Source organism: Panulirus ornatus, chromosome 14, assembly GCF_036320965.1.
Source record: "Panulirus ornatus isolate Po-2019 chromosome 14, ASM3632096v1, whole genome shotgun sequence".
NCBI lineage: Eukaryota > Metazoa > Arthropoda > Malacostraca > Decapoda > Palinuridae > Panulirus > Panulirus ornatus.
In genome coordinates, this window is record NC_092237.1 from 61,089,212 (window position 1) to 61,104,708 (window position 15,497).

The window sequence follows — 15,497 nt, forward strand, 5'->3', positions numbered from 1 at the left end:
ATATCTTTACGAAAACTACATCTCTGATATCTACTAAAACAACTAATGCTTTGCTTTATTCTTGGAATGAAAAAGAAAAAGAATTACTCAACAGATCATTAAAAGCTTCCATTTAGCAAATGTGTAAAAACTGTGCGACTGATAAATTAAAAAATATATACGGTATGTATATACAGTGGACGAGCAAGATAAAGCTGTCTATGCACTGGCAATAAGAAGTTGTGTTAGTAGCCTGCCAAGGTTAAGAAACTATTCAACTTAATGCTGAAGCTTTGAAAGACAAGACAAAAGTGAAACCAATTATCTTTTGATCTTATACCTAAGTCCCTATGATTTCTGATTATAATCTGCAGTGTTTAACCTCAATTTTTGTCAAATTACAGTATCCAGTCATAATGCAAATGATTAGCAAGTTTATGTTTTCAAAAAAATAAGAAAACTATATCTTGATGATTACGATGATACGTCTACATACCTGATCATACTATATGAAAAACTAATTTTCACAGCCATGAAAATTTAATATGTTAAAAACTATTCAACTGATGAACTTCACAACTGGCTGCCAAAAACATTCCACCAAGATATATGTATACATTTCATCACTTTAATATCTACTTTTGACGAATATCACCAAGGAAATGAAATGATAATATACAATAAGAGACAGAAAAAATACTACACCCAATTCGTGCAATCCAAGTACCACCACATCCATAAATTATATACAAATAAATGTAATACAGTGCATTACAGGGTTTGAAAGGATTGCTACCCAAAGTTCACAGAGATGACAATGTGAAGATGATATCACTGTCATGTCAAAACAATGCTGCTGGAAATGGATTATCAATACTTATATGAATGACATCATATCAAGCTGTCACTATAATGCAAATCTCTGAGTACACTAAGATGTCACTATAATGCAAATCTCTGGGTACAAGTTGCTTATCTAGTGAGATTATTTACTGACTCTTAAGAGGAGTGTTTCATTAATATGCAAGAAAGATATTTTCATTCACAGACAGATGATTAAATCAAACAAGTTCTGAAGTTCTGTTGTTATTGAGCACATCCTCTTTTGTCCTTTAGAATAGTAGATTATACATGCAATAAAATTCCTTCTTTCAACTGGAGCTAGTTATTCCATGTTAGTATAGAAGTGTGACACATACTTTCATGTACATACAAGATCTGATGCATTCTCTTCTAACAAGTTGTCAGTTTTCCTCATGATATGCAAATCTATTTACATTGTTAATCAATGATAGAAATGACATTGACCATGACAGATGTTCTCTTGGGAAGAAATGTCATAGCACTTTCAATTCAAAGTTGAAGGACATTTACAGTCACCCAAAACAAATGTGGGAAATTCTGAACATATATCTGAGGTAGCAATCCATGTGTAGATCGACATCTAAAACCACACGTCTTCTGCGAAGCTAGATAAAAGTGCATGGTGAGAATGCAGTGGACGAAATACATCCAAACCTTGAACAGCTTAAGGGATGATTTGTGTATCAAAATGTGGCTTTAGATATCAAAAAGAATTAACTGGGGTTCTGAAAATACGACTCAAGTGCCAAAACCATTATTACATGCATATTTTCTTTGCTGTGTAATAAAAACTGTCCAATGATTACATCAAGTCCTAAAGAAAAGGCAAAAATATGTCAGCCTTATTCTGTTGTCACAGCAAAGAGTACGATGTTTGAACAAAAGATTTAGAGATACATCCATGAGTGTTTCAAAGTTGATTTGGCAGATTGAGTTCAGCTTTTCAAAGCCCTTGTGATACCCTGAGTGCAATGCCTGTGCGAGCACTGTGCTCTGACTTGATTTGTGGAATAGTTCATGGCTTTACCTGAAGTCGAATGCGGATCATCTGAGGAAAAAATTATTATTGATTTAGGCCTACTTTTATCATAGGAACTGGTGCAGATTACCTGATTGCTGCTCCATAATAAGTGTTTGATTAAAGAATAACTGAGGATTTTGAGCCATTCATTTGAATAAAATGTATAACACCTAGGGAATTTCAATTTAACTGCAGTTTCATGTCATGGAGCTACAAAAGGTTCATGGAGTATATGAAAACAATGATTGTTCATTGATGCACCCTCTTAACAGGCTCAAAATCATCACTCTATTAACATAATCAAATTGGGCAGATTACATACTCATTAAAATTCAAATATGATTCAAATGCATACTGGCAGAAAAGCTAACCATTCCTGATTCATCTCATCATTGTGGGCATTTTTTTTCATTCCTTATCAATTAAAAATTCACTTAAATAATGTAAATTACAGAACCAGTAGTCTATAAATGTATTATGTATATATTTTTTCATATAAAGCATAGTTACATACGATAATTTTCTACCACTTTTACTTGGCAAACTTTATTATGCCCTAATTTCATCATGCTAATTCAAACAAGTTTAAGTCTCACAGTGATACACTGAAACAGACCAATGCCATGGTGCATGGGGAAATCTTGCTATCTGACTACCAGCTAACTAGTTCTTACCTTAGAAAAAATGATATGGATAAATGCTTAATATTGGTGGAAAAATAACTGGTGTGTCTGTTCAAGTTAATAATAATTCAGTCAACTGATAAAACGTGAAAAATAATGAAACTGATCAAATCAATATAAATTTTGGTAAAGTAATAATTTGGTAGAACAATAACAAAAAAATTAGGTAAAACAGATTTTGATTCTGTAAAAGTGTTCTTACACGAGGGAAGAAAATATCTGTACTTTAGAAAGAACTACTATCCTGACACAATAGCCAATACTAGGGTACAACAAATAAAAGCGGGCAACTAATACATGAGTAAAATTACTAATAAACAGATATAAAGATGAAATATGGGTAACATAATGCCTCTCCATCAAATAAAACTAAATGAAAATATGTTGGCCTTGCAATAACTCGTACCAAGAAAATACACGAAGCAAAATTATGTTCTATAGGAATATACCTAAAACTCATATTACGAAAAACTAGAAAGAAATAATGTCAGTATTTAGTGGTGCTTGTGATATTTTCTGTGGCTATGAGCACAAAAAGGTGATCATCGTCCGTACAACTTTGCTTAATCGCTGATCAAAAAGCAGTTATGAATTTGCTTTCCACGATGGCTTTCTGAATGCCTTCTTCTACTTAAGATGAAAGTTTCATTAAACTACTACAATGAATGAAGCTATGGATGCATACTTTTATATTCAACTATGTAAGATAAAAAGTACCCTATCTGATTTGTCCTTACAGTGAAACATTTTGGTATTAATCAACTAACAGCAAAGTCTGTCACTTCGACATTTCTTATGAACAATGGCAGAAGAGATCCGTTGATTTGCTTTTGAGTGAGGTGATGCTGTTCCAGTATCTACTGTAATATCGGCGTTACTTATAGCTTTGAGGTTATTCAATCATCACCCAGTACATTAAATAAGTTTTTAGGATTTTCTACCATATAAAGGAAAAATTATTTAATTATGAATCGTGCAATGAGTGTCCACTGCAGACAGCTGTCTCGACTGACTGTAGAGGCGTTCCAATAGGAGACTCATTCAAGACACTCAAGTACCACTCCCACTGGGATAGGACACAGTGACAGCGTAAAACAGAAACAACATAAAAAACATCCAAGGGACGTCGTACTGTCTTTTGGTCATAGCCTTTGTTGTGCTCTAAACCAAACACAAAGAGTGAAGACAACCTAACTAAACTACCACCTACACTAAACCGAAGTGCTGGAGTTCAATCCTTGCATGGCACTCCGATGCCTAACCTGAAGCAGGTAGTGGCACTGACCTCGCTTCTTCTGCAGGAGGGTGACAGTAGGGTTCTGAACCTTGGGGAGAGTGGAGGTTGGTGACCGGGCCACTTTGTCCACGGCGTTGTCTTTCCAAGCGAAGCTTTCCTCGGGTGGTGGAGCAGTCACGTTTTCCTGCAAAATAGCAGAGTATTACAGAGTACTTTTAAATAAAAACTGATTGAAGGATGCAGCATTTCCACCTGTCTATCTACATATCTACCAATTAATCAACACACGTGCCTACAAATATATGATTTCAAAACGACATATACCCTAAAGAAGCGGTTCCAAGAATTGTAAATAAAGCTCATAAAATCATGCTCTTCAATGTTTCAAGTCTCAAAAGGCTATGTAAACAGTTAAAGGTGTCCCCTGGATATCTAGCTTTAATGCAGTACATGAGAAGGCGTAATGCTGAGTGATTAAAACTTGACTTTCCTTGCGAAGTTAAACATACTTATTGAGAAAATAACTACTTAAGTTCCCAGATTGATATAATGCTGCTGTAATTTACCCCATGGAATCCTTGAAAATATAAGGCACTTCCTGCACTGACCTTGAAAATCCTTAAGAAGCATTCAGATATAAAATAGTAATTGGTCATTTCCACGTCATTCATTTGCATGTTTCATTCGTGAAAAATTTATAAAATGTCGCGATAGCACGCTCTGAAATGATCTTAACCAGCTTCACAGGGTTTGTGTGGTAAACTGGTAAATCAAAAGCTCTTATATTGCTCGATATGGATTCTTATGGTAATGGATGAATTCAATAAAATAACGAGTAATACTGTCCCACGGGCAAAGTGTGGAACCACATCGCCTGTAAGGCAAAGTAAGCCGTGTCTTTGGGAAGAGGAAACATCTGCAGTTTGTTCCAAAAGATTTCCAAGTCCAATAATTGTTGGAGGCCAGTATATCATAAGCATAAATGTACTGTATCAAAAGTAAGATATCTGAGAAACTCAGTAATGATTCATAACAGTACTCCGAACAACGTAATTTATTACGTAGATACAAAATCAAATATACTTTGTGTAAGTCATACAAACGAGGAAGCCAAAAGCAAGAAATCAAAGACAAAAGCTCACGTCATGACTCGCAAGAAATCCTCATTAGATTTATCAAAATGGGATGCAATTTTCTTCTGAGACGCACGCAATCAATCAAATGATTGTGATAATGACTGTCGAGACAGAGAAGACCCTGAGCAGCACGGGTAGCCATGATAGGGTAAACTACGACAGACAAGAGAGTAGTACCTGGGCAGGTCTAGGGCACCTAGCCACGAAGTGAGTCACCAGCTATAAATAAAGGGCTACAGAGGAACACACTCACACGCTTTAAGAATTTATGCCTAACTTTTTTGCGGCAGAACAGAGGGAGGAAGGGAGATTTTACAGCCCATCCCTTACACCTCCCAGACTCGTTCTTAGAATTCCTTTCATCTGAATTAAAACAATCCTGTGATAATCACCAACTGTGATCATTTTCAATCAAGGGAATGATGGGTAATCTTGAAGTGTGGGGGTCTATTTCACTTTTTATCAATGAGGCAGATTCTATGTTCAGCACAGGATAAAATATATGGCTGGAACCTCAATGTGAAAAATTCCACATCTGTTGGGCAAGCGCCTTGGCAGATACGAGCTGGACTTTTGATAGGATAGATATATCTTCTGTGACGTAATACCATAGCATAGTACCAAAAAGTCCCTGAATCTCTTTGTATGACAACTGCATGGGCGTTTGTAGTTTCACACGAGAAGAAAAATAGCATTAGAGAAAGCTCTCTATCTAGCTTGACCAAATTAAAGTCATGCTAAGTACTAGCATAACTAGGCTCGGTTTTCAGTAGTCATGTCAAGTTAAAACGGCTATGTGGATAATCTGTATAGTTAGACAAGACATCCAAGCTTAAAGGGCAACACATTAACATCGACACAAGTGAGAACCCCAGTCATGGTATGTAATGTGATCTGCCACATAATATATAGATTCATGTACGTTACGATGGTAAAGGAACACGTATGATGGAAATGGTTGCCACGCACGCGATGATGGTAATCATACCTCGTACATGATTATGGCAATGGCACCATCTACGTGTTAATGGCAATGACAACACGTACGTTCTGATAATTATATTGCCACGTACGTTATGAAGGGTTGAGGGTCAAGTCAATTGGGAGGTGAGCTTGAATGGAGAAAAACTGGAGGAAGTGAAGTGTTTTAGATATCTGGGAGTGGATCTGTCAGCGGATGGAACCATGGAAGCGGAAGTGGATCATAGGGTGGGGGAGGGGGCGAAAATTTTGGGAGCCTTGAAAAATGTGTGGAAGTCGAGAACATTATCCCGGAAAGCAAAAATGGGTATGTTTGAAGGAATAGTAGTTCCAACAATGTTGTATGGTTGCGAGGCGTGGGCTATGGATAGAGTTGTGCGCAGGAGGATGGATGTGCTGGAAATGAGATGTTTGAGGACAATGTGTGGTGTGAGGTGGTTTGATCGAGTAAGTAACGTAAGGGTAAGAGAGATGTGTGGAAATAAAAAGAGCGTGGTTGAGAGAGCAGAAGAGGGTGTTTTGAAATGGTTTGGGCACATGGAGAGAATGAGTGAGGAAAGATTGACCAAGAGGATATATGTGTCGGAGGTGGAGGGAACGAGGAGAAGAGGGAGACCAAATTGGAGGTGGAAAGATGGAGTGAAAAGGATTTTGTGTGATCGGGGCCTGAACATGCAGGAGGGTGAAAGGAGGGCAAGGAATAGAGTGAATTGGAGCGATGTGGTATACAGGGGTTGACGTGCTGTCAGTGGATTGAATCAGGGCATGTGAAGCGTCCGGGGTAAACCATGGAAAGCTGTGTAGGTATGTATATTTGCGTGTGTGGACGTGTGTATGTACATGTGTATGGGGGGGGGGGGGGGGTTGGGCCATTTCTTTCGTCTGTTTCCTTGCGCTACCTCGCAAACGCGGGAGACAGCGACAAAGTATAAAAAAAAAAAAAAAAAAAAAAAAAACGTTATGAAGGTAATGTACCACGTACGATACAGTGGTGTGACGTACGTTATAATGGAAATGGCAACACGGTCGTTATAACAATATGGGGAACGTGACACGATGAAGTCTCGCACGTCATCAGCAACACAAAGTCTCTCAGCCAACATACACGTGGACCAGAAGGGCGATGGAAAGAACAAGGAAATACAGGGGAAAAAAATTCGCTCTGCAGTGGTGACGTATTTGTCCATCCCTTCAACTTCGTCTTCTATCACCTTTTCACCCCTTCGTGCCCCTCTATAACTACTCTCTTCTCTCCCTCCCCCTCTCAATCTATCTTTCTAACGTCTTCTCATCTTTCCTCCTACGTGCATCTCTGTCGTCTTTTCGTCGTGTTCCTCTACGTTTGACTCAGGAGCAAACATCAGAGCATCCAGGTAAGACGCGCACGAGGAGGAGGAGGAGGAGGAGGAAAAGATAGTCTCCCTCTCCCTGTTCAAAAAGTTAGGCACGCTCAAGACTCATTACTTAGGTATATAATCATATGTGTGTGTTATTGATCCCATGGTCTTCTGTTAGGCAAGCCGTTAATCTAATGGCCTTCTTAACGTCATTAATCTAATGACCTATCTAATGTTTCATTAATCTAATGACCTATCTAATGTTTCATTAATCTAATGACCTATCTAATGCTTCATTATTCCCATGGCCTTATATTTTTTAACATATTAATGGCATGGCCCTTCTGTTTCATAAATCATTAATGCCTTGGCCTTCTACTTAAGCATTTAATGAATCCCATATCACTCTCTGGAACGTTGTTATCCTATTCTCCTATTTATCATACTAATACTCCCATGGCCAATCTCAAACGTTATCAGTCCCATGGCCTTCTGTTTAACATAATTTATTCCCAGTCTTATAAATCCCTAATTGACCTCATGTCATAAGTCAATTGACGTCACTGAAAAAAAGAGGAACGAAGGCTACATCACAGCGCCACTTGACGTCATGTTATAAGCAGCCACCAAGGTAAGGATAGTTACTAATTTGGCTGGATGTAGAAGACAAATAAGACATGAAGGATAAAACTGAGGAATCCAATTACAGCTGTGTTCCTTCACTGTGAATGAATTGGCCCAGGATTCTCAGGGCTGCAGTATCAACACGTATCTTGAGTGAAAATGAAGTCAAACATAAAATCATGAGAGGTTAGTTAGTATAATATTTACACAAGTTAATCATACATGTGCACGGTTTTTGAACAGGTTCTGTATACGCAAGAATTTTACATTTACGAATGTTTCTAATTTTTTCAATCTCAGAATGTACTGTATATTCTCATCCATTGGGGCAGAAATTAGAGAAAACGGAGAGACTTAGGACTGACTCCCTTCAAGAATCCATGCCGATGGCGAAGATTATGATCGAAAAACATCCCTGGATACCAGTCCAGGTTAGTGAGAAGTGTCAACCGTTCTTAAAAAAAAAAAAGAATGAACACAAAGATAGACAGGATAAAGGAATGGAGAGTAATGGACGCTTCATTCACATGAAATATGAAGACCAGATAATTCCATGCACAGGGAACGAAAAAAGAAAAAAAAAAATAGGGACAGCTGAAGACTGAGCCCAAGTTTCGAGGTAAAAATGCAAAGGAATGAATGTTCGCCGACCTCGTAAGACCAAGAATGCAGTGATCATGCAAAGCACACATGAAGGAGGTTAAGCTTATTACGCCCAAGATATTTATAGTTACATTTTCTGTTTACACGAATCTGGCTCGCTCAGTTGTGCTTACACAAATCTGGCTCATTTTCTTGTGTTTACACAAATCTGGCTTTCTCACGCGTGTTTACACCTGCGTGTGTGTGTGTGTGTGTGGGTGTGTATGTGTGTGTGTGTGTGTGTGTGTGTGTTGTGAATGCGTGTAATCATTTATGCGTTATGGAGAGGGAGTTCTAAACTTATATTGTCTCTTCTCTTCATCTTGTACATATACATGTCTTGAACCTATGTGTATACACATGCACATATACACACCCTAGGTGCCCATTCATCGACCAGCCCCAAAGGCTTTTCCCAATTCCGTGCCGCTCCCTAACCACCTTACCTCACTTCCCAACCTCGACAAGCCCAGCTCCCCTTTCCCCATCTGTCCGCTTCGGGAGGAATCAATCTCCGGCGGCGTAAACATGGGAATAAGAGGGGTCGAGACCATCGTCAGGAAACGATCAAAATATTGACAGGGTTGGGCAGGGGACAGCGAGGTGGTTGCTGAGGGCGCGAGCCTCGGCGAGTTCAAAGCGGAGCACGGCTTTGCAACCACAGAAGACACACAGTGGCCACTGTTCTCCGGGATGACGAGACTGTTCTACGCGTGTCGGCCATCTGGCAACAGCTTCGAAGCTGTTTTAGGCAGACGTCTACAGATCCTCTTCTTGAGGTTTGTCTTGCGTCTCTCTCTTCCACATCACTTTGCATCCATTAGAAACAGTTTAAAAAAAAAAAAATCAATCTATTCTGCCTCATGAAAGTCTACACAAGTTCCACGAGCCGTCACCGTGAGAGTTTTAAAAGGACGTCAAATCTCTCTCAAGGATCAGCTTGAGATCATCATTCACACCAACTTTGTTTTCCCGTCAAGGTGGACCTTGAAGAGGCCGACTTACCTGAGAGGGCCGTCTCTGAGGCGTCGAGGTGCCCTCGTATGTGATCTTGCGGTACTCCTTCCGGCCCAGACTCGGACTCGCACTCCCAGCTGCAAGGAAGAGAACAACATTAGACACTTGAGTGAAAATTTGGCAAAGGGGGAAAAAAAAACAACATGGAAGGGGACGGGAAGAGGGTGTCAACCACAGAGAACGAACAACGATCATGAAGAGAACAAACTGATAATGCAAACGAGTTGTTACATACCTTGTATACCTCATCACGCTGGAGTCTGGGGAAATGATTATAGAACTGGGATTATCCACGTTGAAGTCTGATACATATACACCGTCATTACACAATTTCGAGACGCCAGCCAATCCTCATGTGGTCTGGGTAGACAATAACGCCAAAAGTGTTGCTTCACGGTGGAGTCTGTGGCCGAATTACTGACTTTGGCAGAAAGGGAAGCATTTTGGATGTTTACAACCACGCACACATATACGGCGTAGAATCAGCAAAGGGGAGGCTGAGATACGTAACTTGTGCATAAAGACACGTTTACAAGATGGTAGCGGGAACTGTAGATGTAACCAGGTTCAGGGGCGATGTACATAACGAGTATACACGGCGGTCGACAGATCTAAAGCCGAAATAAACTATGCCCGGATGTTCTATACAAGAAATACTAAAAGGTGATTAACATATACAGCTACTGAAATGAGTTCCATCAAAAGTTGAGAAATTTGGTTGAGGTATTGACGATATTACACAATGTCACACGGAGTCTTCGACCCGAAAGATTTTGCAAATGGATGACACAGAAAGTCAACAATCATGATAGTACAGCAACGAAAAAACGAAATAATGCTCGATCTCACATCCTCAAGTGTGCGTCCTTGTTACAGTCTCTCCCTAACATCTGAAAATGAAGCTTTTATCACCATAAAGAAAACTTATATTCCTGAAGACCAAAATACAGACGGCAGACAGTTGCTTCGTGGTTTTCAATCCTACTAAAAGCCTTAAGCTGTACGGTGCTGAAGGCATTCGATGTGGAAGCTGATGGAGGCTTTGTGTGACAAGTCTGTGGGGCGGTGCTGGGCGCGACGGAGATGCGGACGGTGTTAGGTGTGAGGCCGTCGTGTGTTGACAGTGCTAAGGCGAGGTGTTTGGTATGGTTGAGTATGTAGTGCAGGGTGCTAGAGAGAGAGAGAGAGAGAGAGAGAGAGAGAGAGAGAGAGAGAGAGAGAGAGAGAGAGAGAGAGAGAGAGAGAGAGAGAGAGAGAGTCAGGTATCCAGAATGTCTGGTATGAGAATCCTTCGCGTGGGAGTCAGGTGTGAAATATGTAGAGCTCTCAACATGAGAAAAAGAAAAAAAAAGAAAGAGATTGTCAAGTGTGAGAATGAGCTGGTAACTGTCACTCGTGAGGTGTGTTAGGTGTCCGTGATGGGTTTGGAACGTGTCAGAGGAGAGAGGAGAGCAAGATGTTAGAAGGTTGAGTACTGAGGATGTTAGGAAATAGAGGGAGTGTTCGGTGTTAGAATGCTGCGTGTGAGGAGAATCGGTAGAGGAAGATCAGGAGTGTTAAGTGAGGGAGTATAGGTGTGGGAATATCATCCTGGGAGACTTGAAAGTGTGAGAGTTATAGCATACAGGATTAATAACGAGTGTGCTGGGATTGAGCAGGGTTCGATCCACAGGAGGTGGGATCTGACTCCCTCCTCAGCTTATAGTTTCCCAGACAACCATGCTAGTAACACTATTAACATAATATGAAAATATATAATGATTCAAGTCAGACACTATGCAGCTTAAGTCACACTGACGGTCTGAGTGTCACAACGGTTGTGTGTGTGTGGATCCACAAGTTCCTTCGTCCATTTTCCTCTGATAAAGATTTATTCATTTATAAGCCACCAGAGAGGACTCTCGTGTTTGGGAAAATAAAAAAGCAGTAACGTTCTGGCCTGTAAACTTTAGCCATAAAATTTGTATCTCTAATGAGAAAAAGTTTTGATTTAAGGAGGCATAAATCCAACATATATTAAAAATGAGGCTTTAAATTCAACATCTCCTTCTTCCCTACTAACTATCGATCACGTGCGTACTTTTCAAGGCCCACCTCAAGTGCCACCTCGGGCGCCAGGGGCCGACACTGTACTTGACAACGGGGCTTAAGCTCCACCGTGGCACTGGGCCAGCTTGGCCGACCGTTCAATCTTTCCCGGAGGGAGTCGACGCTACTCAACTCCCCGTCTTGACTGTGATTCCGAGCGAAGTCTCTACACCGAGGTTATTCAAAACACATTGCGCAGAAAGAGGCTAGCTAAACAGAGCCAGACACTGTGTCGATGTTGTTTTTTTTTAAACTTATCTCACTCAACCATTAGATATTTTGAGCAATATCTCTCCCAGATACAAAGCGCCGGTGCGAGGGTACCTAGCTAATAAATCGTATGACGTAAACTGCCTAATACATCAGTCTCTAGTGAGTCACGCGCCTCCCAGGGTTCCCTGAGCCTTGACCAGGCGCTTTAGATAGTCGTGGCACCTTCCCCGGGGCTGCCCCAGGTCCTGCCTCCACCTCCCCCAACAACAATATAAAGTCACTCGTCCCCAACACAACCACTGCGTACCCCCTTCGTGAACACACACCTCAGTCATCAATCTCACCTGCAGCAGCTCAGAGCAATTACTTCTCAGTCATGTCACACTGTTTTTAACAGAGGATTTGTTCTCTTGCCGACACTGGTCACGAAGTCCCTATACTGCACGCATACACACACACACACACACACACACACACATGCACTCCCTTAGCCTTTAAGAATATCACGGCAAGCGAAGTTGTGCCGTATTAAATCAATCGGTTGACTCATGAGCGGTCGGCGTCCCACTTAGCATCCACAGTGGCTGAAACTTCGTACCAAACTGTTGACTCGAGTGCATTAAGTATTCGTGTTTGTTTGCGTGAGCGGATTTCTATATAAAAGTGGCTGCATCGACGTCCAGGAAAGCCAGTTACTGGCAGTCAAGCACCACCGTGAATTTCTCCATCTTGTTACAGTAACGCCCGAGCTGGTACACTGCCACTAGTAACACCCAAACTGGTACACTGCCACCAGTAACACCCAAACTGATACACTGCCACTAGTAACACCCAAACTGATACACTGCCACTAGTAACACCCAAACTGGTACACTGCCACCAGTAACACCCGTGCTGGTACACTGCCACTAGTAACACCCAAACTGGTACACTGCCACCAGTAACACCCGTGCTGGTACACTGCCACTAGTAACACCCAAACTGATACACTGCCACTAGTAACACCCAAACTGATACACTGCCACTAGTAACACCCAAACTGGTACACTGCCAGTAACACCCAAACTGGTACACTGCCACTAGTAACACCCAAGCTGTAAGAACGTTTAGAACCATTATCATTAACGCCATTACAGTATTCTGGCAAATCGTCTTCCCAAAATCCCTCTTGCTTTTGAAACATTTCTACAACAAACAAATCAACTGAAAAATCAAACTAAAACAAAGTACCACAACTAGAGAAGAAAATGGTGAAGCCATTGACTAAATGCCCCCGGGGATTTCAACTGAGGATGGAAACGCAGATCCAAAATTCTGCTAAAGACGTTGAATATTCATAAGAATATTGACAGGAACTGACGATATCACACATACGAATATTAAAGTGACACAGAAAAGCCATTTACAGGGGCGGTAGAGGAGGGGTCTTTAAAAGCCCCTCCCCCTTCGTCCAGGCCACAAAGATGTGTTCCATCCGGGTCGTCCCCCACCTGCAGCCCACAGGCCCGGCCACTGGAATCAGGTTGATACATGGCGCTGCTATGTATCACCTGCTTGATCAATTGCGACACATATTACTAGGGGTTACCCTCTGTGTATCACCTGTATAAGCCGTGTCCCTGGGTTTCACTTGTTATGTGTCAACCACGTCTGTCAGGTGACACATGGTGTTGCTAGGGGTCAACTGCTATGTATCATCTGCTTGAGGCACGTGAAACATGTTGCTGGGGTTCTCCCATTATGTGTCACTCAAGTCTGGCAGGTGACACATACATAATGCTCGGGTTACCTGCTATGTACCACCAGCATAAGCCAAGTGTGTGGGGTAGTATGAGGCTCGCGCACTAGGACGAGCAGCAATACATGATTGCAGCAGTATGAGGCCAGCGACACTACGAGGCGCGACGGCACTAACCGAGCGCAGTACGAGGCCCGGCAGCACCAGTCACGCGCACTACTCGTTAGGGCAGTACATGGGCTGCAGATGAGCCACTCATGGTTTACCTTCTGACTCAGCCTCCTACACACACCCCCATCCTCGCCTGTTTACATTCTCTCACCTTAATGGACAAACAGAAATAGACGCGGCTCGCCACCTCACCACACCTACGTAAACAATAATTAATTAATATTTCCGCTCCATTTTATGAAAAAAAAAAGAAAACGGGCGGATAACCTAACATCATCTCTCATCGCTCATATGTTTATCTAACGCCTACACGTCCCTGGAGGTTCAAGGTTTTGCCACACGACCGTGATTCACGATTCTAAATGAGTTGGCCCCATCCCTGGACCATACAAACGCAAACAAACACCGACTGGTCTTTTTGACGTTTGCATTTCTTCGTCGTTCATTCCTTAAACATAAACACCATCAACCGGGTGGCTCCCGAGAGTTGGTTTTCCTTGTGATGCCTCCAGGTATACATACAGCCTCGCCCCTTCCTCGAAAAATCCCCAAACCTCTCCCAGCCTTGCTGTTCCCCCAACCCCTTACCCTAATACCCCACCCAGCCACTGAAGCCCAACCCAACCAATCTAGCTAATGAAAATCTACATCGCACGAGCCATCCTCTCGCTGGATTCCCTACGTTTACCTAAAGTAATAAGTAGTAAAGAAGGATCAGCTTAATCGTTTTCTCCACTGACCTTATCAGACCGGCAGCCAATTTCAGTTTAACTCGCAGTTTATGAGCAAGCGCACAAAACGCCTCCTCACGGGGCCGTTTTCGCCCACAGACTGATAAATTTAGCTGTGAATAAATGGAAATGTTTCATTCTAACACCAGATTGTTTCCACGAAGGCAACTACATCGAGTCTGTCTGTACTCCCGTGCTCTCCACAGACATACGCACGGCTGCAGAGGCTCTTTCTTGTCCATCTAGATGAAGGTTAACATGCAAAAGAAACTTGGATAAATTAATCAACACTTTTCTCACCTTTCAACGCTACTGGCACCATTTTCTAACACCTTTCAACGTCAATGACACCATTTTCTGATATCTTTCCAAACAATTGGCAGTGTTTCGAACCAATCCCTACCATGGCATGAAATACTTGCACCAATTCCACTAAACACTGCATCGAATCGTCTACGACCAGCCTGAAGCAGGCACACGCCTCACCACCCATGTCTGTCCAAGTGTCTGTCCGTTTCTTCACGTATGATAATTATAAACAGCCAATACAGAAGAAAACACTTTACTTCAACCAAAAATGGGAGTTGGACTCCCCCAGTGCTGACGACAAAACTTCCTACTGACTGATATGTCATGATTTCTATCATGTAACTTTTTCAGGTAAGTACATTTGCGAAGTCGTCCATTAAAAATGATATAAAAAGATGAAAATATTTTTGAGGGATATGATAAATTTACATACTCTTTTTTAACATTCTTTTTTTTTTACATGTCGGTTTTTATTCGAAACAGTTTCTGTATTTAGCAGCACTAGTTCATTTCTTTTTCAAAGTCTTTTTCAGGAGCTGGTCGGTTTTTTTTACAGAGCAGTTCTGTATATGGCACGAGTTTATAGAGACCAAAATTCTGAGGGTATGTCTAAAGAGGGTACGAGTCTCTTTGAGCGGGTAGGTTTTAAAGGCAAAGTAAAGGATCACGCTTTTAGGGGTTCAGGTCCGAGGAATATTCGTAGAAAGGTTTTCAAAGGAAAAAAAA

The 15,497-nt window shown here is 41.4% G+C and overlaps 1 protein-coding gene across 24 annotated transcripts in view; it reads right to left on the reverse strand.

Annotated features, from left to right (window-relative positions):
• LOC139753492 (uncharacterized) overlaps positions 1 to 15,497 on the reverse strand; it is a 609,003-nt gene that overhangs the window by 162,065 nt on the left and 431,441 nt on the right. For 23 of the 24 annotated variants that reach the window (XR_011713724.1, XM_071670098.1, XM_071670099.1 and 20 more), the window contains 3 exons: positions 9,510 to 9,598; positions 3,833 to 3,968; positions 1,871 to 1,891 (listed from right to left, as the gene is read on the reverse strand). Coding sequence is in view for 23 of the 24 variants with exons in the window: in XM_071670098.1 (XP_071526199.1) it covers positions 1,871 to 1,891; positions 3,833 to 3,968; positions 9,510 to 9,598 (246 nt within the window). In the remaining variant the exon portion in view is untranslated. The remainder of the gene's footprint in view (positions 1 to 1,870; positions 1,892 to 3,832; positions 3,969 to 9,509; positions 9,599 to 15,497) is intronic. The other variant, XM_071670085.1, reaches the window with a different exon arrangement.